This window comes from Erythrolamprus reginae, chromosome 2, assembly GCF_031021105.1.
Source record: "Erythrolamprus reginae isolate rEryReg1 chromosome 2, rEryReg1.hap1, whole genome shotgun sequence".
Classification (NCBI taxonomy): Eukaryota; Metazoa; Chordata; class Lepidosauria; order Squamata; family Dipsadidae; genus Erythrolamprus; species Erythrolamprus reginae.
Window position 1 is genome coordinate 193,395,869 of NC_091951.1, and position 6,701 is coordinate 193,402,569.

Consider the following 6,701-nt stretch of genomic DNA (forward strand, 5'->3'; position numbering starts at 1 on the left):
AGACAGACAGACAAAAAATAAAATAAAATAAAATATAAAATAAAATAAAATAAAATAATAAATTTAAATCAATGCAGATGCCTTGCATGCTCTTTTCAACATCAATAGAATCTTGAGATTGCTCTGTCCAGTGTTTGATGTAGCCTTTTCTGTGTTTGTTGCAGCCCACCAGTCCTGGTTCCATCCATTGGGACACCTTTAGCCAGCAGCACAACACATGGAAGCCCACAATTGCCATTGTAAGGATCCCTGCCTGAGCAGGTCACTTTCTGTTTTGTTTGTCTCAGAAAGAATAGCAGGGAGCAAGCAGGACACTGACTGAATGTTATACAGGTAGTTCTTACTTAACCAACACACTAGGGACCAGCAACTCAGTTGCCAAGCTGCGGGTTCCTTAAATGAAACTTCATGTGACTACAACGAGACTTATGGCATCGTGTGTTGCTAAGTGAAACACTCCTAGTTGGTCATAAGAGATCATGTGGCGCTTGTATTTTTACAGCCGGCTTTTGATTTTGGAATCCAGCTGTGAAGTTTACAAATGGTGATCATGTAACCTTGGAGTACTGCAATGGTTGTAAATGTGTGCTGATTGCAAACGATCAGAATGGCAATCATGTGGCTGTAGAAAACCGCAAGGGTCGTATGTTTGAGGATCAGTCATAAAGTTACAGTCACTAAACAGCAATTGTTAACCAAGGATTATCTGTACTTAGATCTCACCAACAACAAAACTATCATATTTTTTGAACTGTAAGATGTTCCAGATTGTAAAACACATCTAGCTTTTGGGGAGGAAAACAAGAAATATTTAATAACTATTGTCCTGACTCCAACCTTCCCTTTATGGGGAAGGTTGTTGAGAAGGTGGTGTCGCTCCAGCTCCAGCGGTCCTTGGAAGAAGTCGATTATCTAGGCCCTCGGCAGTCAGGATTCAGACCCAGCTACAGCACGGAAACTGCTTTGGTCGCGCTGATGGATGATCTCTGGTGGGCCCGGGACAAGGGTTTATCCTCTGTCCTAGTGCTTCTTGACCTCTCAGCGGCTTTCGATACCATCAATCGTGGTATCCTTCTGCACCGATTGGAGGGGTTGGGAGTGGGAGGCACCGTTTTACGTTTTATTTATTTATTTATTTATTTATTTATTATTTATTTATTTATTTATTTATTTATTTATTTATTTATTTATTTATTTATTTATTTATTTATTTATTTATTATTTATTTATTTATTTATTTATTTATTTATTTATTTATTTATTTATTTATTTATTTATTTATTTATTTATTTATTTATTTATTTATTTATTTATTTATTTATTTATTTATTTATTTATTTATTTATTTATTTATTTATTTATTTATTTATTTATTTATTTATTTATTTATTTATTTATTTATTTATTTATTTATTTATTTATTTATTTATTTATTTATTTATTTATTGGATTTGTATGCCGCCCCTCTCCAGAGACTCGGGGCGGCTAACAGCGACAATAAAACAGTGTACAATAGTAATTTGGTATTGATGATTAAAAATCAATTAATATAAAAACCAAACATACATACATACATACCATGCATAGAATTGTAAAGGCCTAGGGGGAAAGAGGATCTCAATTCCCCCATGCCTGGCGGCAGAGGTGGGTTTTAAGTTGTTTACGAAAGGCAAGGAGGGTTACTTCTCTGGTCGGTCGCAGTCAGTGTTAGTGGGGGGGGGCAGAGGCCATCTCCTAGGTCCCTACCTTGTGGGGTTCCTCAGGGGTTGGTTCTCTCCCCTCTGCTGTTTAATATCTACATGAAACCGCTGGGTGAGATCATCCAAGGGCATGGGGTGAGTTACCATCAGTACGCTGACGACACCCAGCTGTACATCTCCACCCCATGTCCACTCAGCGAAGCAGTGGAAGTGATGTGCCGGTGTCTGGAGGCTGTCAAGATCTGAATGGGTGCCAACAGGCTCAGGCTCAATCCAGACAAGATGGAGTGGCTGTGGGTACTACCTCCCAAGGACATGTCCATCTGTCCATCCATCACCTGGGGGGGAATTATTGCCTCCCTCAGAGAGGGTTCACAACTTGGGTGTCCTCTTCGATCCACAGCTGTGGCGAGGGGGGCGTTTGCCCGGGTTCACCTGGTACACCAGTCGCGGCCCTATTTGGACAGGGAGTCTTTGCTCACAGTCACTCATGCCCTTATCACCTCGAGGTTCGACTACTGCAATGCTCTCTACATGGGGCTACCTTTGAAAAGTGTTTGGAAACTTCAGATCATCCAAAATGCAGCCGCGCGAGCAGTCTTGGGCCTTCCCAGAAATGCCCACATCTCACCATCACTCCGTGGCTTGCATTGGCTACCAATCAGTTTCCGGGCACAATTCAAAGTGTTGGTTATGACCTATAGAGCCCTACATGGCACAGGACCAGATTATCTCTGAGACCGCCTTCTGCTGCACGAATTCCAGCGACAGGTGAGGTCCCACAGAGTTGGCCTCCTTAGGGTCCCGTCGATCAAACAATGTCAGCTGGCAGGACCTAGGGGAAGAGCCTTCTCTGTGGGGGGCCCGGCCCTCCGGAGATTCACACTGCCCTCACCCTCCTTGCCTTCCGAAAGAGTTTAAAAACTCATCTTTGCCGCCAGGCCTGGGGTTTTTAGATCTTCCCTCCTGACCAATGAACGTTTCTTAGTATGATTGTTGAATTAATTGTAAATGATAGTTTTTTAAACCAGAATTTTAAGCATTTTTAAAAATGTATTATTAATTGGATTGTTTATTACTGTTTTCTGTATATGCTGTGAACCACCCCGAGTCGTCGGAGAGGGGCGGCATACAAATTCAATTAAATCTTAAAATCTTAAATCTTAGCTAGACGAACGGGTGTTGCCAGATGCATAAACTTTGCCAGCGCCGCTTCCATCCACGCCTTCTGCTTGCATCTCAGACAGGAGGTGGCCCCGTGAGGCTGGAGGGGAGCCAGGCAGGAGAGAGGGAAGCTCCTCCGAGGCCAGGAAGGAAGAAAGGGGGAAAAAAGCAAGGAGCACAGATGCAGCAGCAGCAGCAGGGGGGAAAAGGAGAACCGAGCCGAGACCACTAATCCAGGAAGTGACAGCCACGAATCAGCTGGAGCTGCGCACACATATTCATCCTGCCTACTGCCCACCCCTGCCACCGCCCATCGCTACTGTTGCTGCCAATCACCACTGCTGCCTATCACCTCTGTGCGCCCCATTTTTGGCCTCCATGCACCCTGTTTTCAGCCTCCATGAGTCCCATTTTCAGCCTGCTGCCTGGAATGGGCCGAAAATGGGACAAGTGGAGTGTAAAGAGGCCAAAAATGGGATGCACGGAGGCCAAAACTGGGGCATGTGAAGGCGGCGATAGATGGCAGTGGCGATGGGTGGTGACAGTGGCAATGGGCAGTGGTGATCCCCAGAGCATGGAACAGCTAATAGGCAGTATTCTAGGAGGCAGATCAAACCACCAACCAGCTGCTCATGCTAAATCAGGTTGTGCTGAAACTGACCAAGCTGTTTGCTGTTTGCTGCAAGGAGGAAAATTGCTGGGAGGCAGGGGGCCTGTGGGTAAGCAGAGTTTCAGCAACATTCATTGTATAAAGCACATTTTGACTCACTTTTGGGTGGGAAGATATGTGTCTTATACATCGAAAAATACGGTACTCAATCCAGCACAGTGTAGAGACCTGGGCATGATATATAGAAATATTTATTATGAAAAAACAATAAAAAAAATCTATTTGCCTAATATGGATACCATACATAAAGCCTAAGACTAATTTAAAAATAATTGGCTAATTTAAAAGCATATTTGCATATTGTCATTTTTACATAGAAGAAACATAGAAGATTGACGGCAGAAAGAGGCCTCATGGTTCATCTAGTCTGCCCTTATACTATTTCCTGTATTTTATCTTAGGATTGATATATGCTTATCCCAGGCATGTTTAAATTCAGTTACTGTGGATTTACCAACCACGTCTGCTGTTGTATTATGTCGTATTGTCATATTAATTTAATGCAAGTTCTTTTTTTCATTTTGGAACTGCAATATTGGGCAATCAACCCAAACTACCTAGAGAGCAAAAAAACCCTCAGTGTCATTTTCCAACTCCCTAGTCCAGTGATGGGTGCCAGAGGTGGCACACGGAGCCATATCTGCTGGCACGTGAACCGCTGCCTTAGCTCAGCTCCAACGTGCATGTGTGTGCTGCCCAGCTGATTTTTGGCTCGCAAGGAGGGCGTTTTGGCTTCCAGAGAGCCTCCGGGGGGGATGGGGGAGGGCATTTTTACCCTCCCTTGGCTCCAGGGAAGCCTTTGGAGCATGGGGAGAGCGAAACACGAGCCTACTGGGGCCACCAGAAGTTGGAAAACAGTCCGTTTCTGGCCTCCAGCGGTGGGCTGTTTTTGCCTTCCCCAGGCATTGAATTATGGGTGTGGACACTCACACATGCGCAATAGCATGCACACACACTCTTTCGGCACCCAAGGAAAAAAGGTTTGCCATCATTGCCCTAGTCCATTGGCTATGCATTTTAAGTTGATACCACCTAGCAATGAGAGGATGCCCTATTCCACTTTCCAGTCTCTAGAGCTACATTGTGACCACCTTTCCTTTCCTCTCACAGTGAACCAATGCCTTGCCAATACTCTTTGGGTAGTGCTTCACCTCTTGGTCCAATGGATCCATACCCCATGGGCCCAGACGTAGAGATGCCAGACCTCTCTATAGCCACCGAAAACGACATAACGTACCCAGGGAATCTTCAGCTCCATGGCATGGCAGACTCATTAAGGTGAGTATAGATGGCATCATGCAGGTGGAAAGATAAAGATAATTATCAGAGACATTTCTCGCAATGGGGCTTTGCGATATTGCCTTTTCTTCCTGTGGTTTTATCTGAACATTTATTTATTTATTATTTTATTTTATTTATTTTGTCCAATACACAATGAGGGTTTTAGTGGGTATATATCTATATACTCATAGTAAAATACATGATGAAGGTTATAGAGTAGATACTCATAGTAAAATATATCTAAGAAATAATAGAAAAGAAGGTATAGTAATAGAACATATCAGTGAAAGAATAGAAGAAGGAATAGAAGAAAGGTATAGGAGATATAGGAGAGCAATAGGGCAGGGGACGGAAGGCACTCTAGTGCACTTGTACTCACCCCTTACGTGTGTCATTGCTTCCTCCAGAGTCCCCAGAAATTATAGTATAGGGAATCTTTTATAGGATTGATTATTTCAAGCCACCTTTCAAAAGAGGACAGAATGACATACTTCTTAGTTTTATTTGTATTTATTTATTTAGTTTGCAATGTACAAGATAACAGGTATAAGTATAAATAAGTATAAATATAGAAACATAGAAACATAGAAGATTGACGGCAGAAAAAGACCTCATGGTCCATCTAATCTGCCCTTGTACTATTTCCTGTATTTTATCTTACAATGGATATATGTTTATCCCAGGCATGTTTAAATTCGGTTACTGTGGATTAATATGGACATGGACACAGGATTTGAATAAATGGGGACCATAGGATAGGAACACTGGTGCACTTATGCACGCCCCTTACAAACCTCTTAGGAATGGGGTGAGATCAACACTAGACAGTTTAAGATTAAAGTTTTGGGGATTTGAGGATGTAACAACAGAGCGATGTAGTGTTTTCCAGGCATTGGCCACTCTTGCTAAAGTCGTATTTTCTGCAATCGAGTGTGGAGCGGTTTACCTGTTGTTGCCCATGTATTATTGCAGTTGTAGCTGAAGTAGTCATTGATAGGTAGGATGTGGTAGTAATTTTGTGTACTATGGTTAGGTCAGACCACAGGCGGCTTAGTTGTAGGTTGTCCAAGCCCAAAATTTCAAGCCTGGTGGCATATAAATCCAATTAATAAATAATAAATAAACGATTAAAAAATATACCTTCTTCAATCATTTATTTATTATTTATTAATTGGATTTATTGCTCGCAATTTGTATTGTGAGCAGAGCGGTGGAACCCTCTTCTTGTGAAATACCTCTGAACCTGCTCAGTTGTATTCATTCATTCATTAATTGAAACGCTCAGCAAATTGGTTATCACTTAGCTATCGATATCCTCAGTTTCCGACGTCTACACAGCAAGGAACATGTGGCTGAGGTTAGTTATTGACACTGAAGTAGACACTGAATGGCGGGCAAAATGGGGCAGGGCCATGTAGAAGCCGGAGTTGAGAATGATAATCGTTGGACTGATGTTCATGGAGGTTCTCAGTTATCTGGGTCATAGTTGTCTCAAAGATGCAACTGGACTTTTTTGGGAGGGGGGTGTTTCTTTGATGATGTTTCGCTTCTCATCCAAGAAGCATCTTCAGCTGTGAGTGAAGAAGAAACAAAACGTCTTCAAAGAAAAACCAGAAAAGTCCTGTTGCCTCTTGGGGGGGAAAAAATCATCTTTGGGGATGTTGGACTGATGCAATTTGATTTCTCTACTGATAAGAAGCCAAGGAAGCTGGGGGGTAGAATGGCTGCAATGGGGTGGGTTCAAACTTGCAAGTAAGCCAAGCAATTGGGGAGGAGGAAATATAATGGGATGATGGCGTGATCCTGCCTGTTGGTTGTCAGGTGCTTCCTGAGAACTAATTCCTCCAATCTTCTTGCTCACTGTCTGCTTTTTCCCGCCCCCACAG

The 6,701-nt window shown here is 42.7% G+C and overlaps 1 protein-coding gene across 3 annotated transcripts in view; it reads left to right on the forward strand.

Annotated features, from left to right (window-relative positions):
* The window catches only part of STAT6 (signal transducer and activator of transcription 6), a 121,362-nt gene that overhangs the window by 110,177 nt on the left and 4,484 nt on the right, over positions 1 to 6,701 (forward strand). For all 3 annotated transcript variants that reach the window (XM_070740970.1, XM_070740971.1, XM_070740969.1), the window contains 2 exons: positions 165 to 239; positions 4,645 to 4,812. In XM_070740970.1, the coding sequence (XP_070597071.1) occupies positions 165 to 239; positions 4,645 to 4,812 (243 nt within the window). The remainder of the gene's footprint in view (positions 1 to 164; positions 240 to 4,644; positions 4,813 to 6,701) is intronic.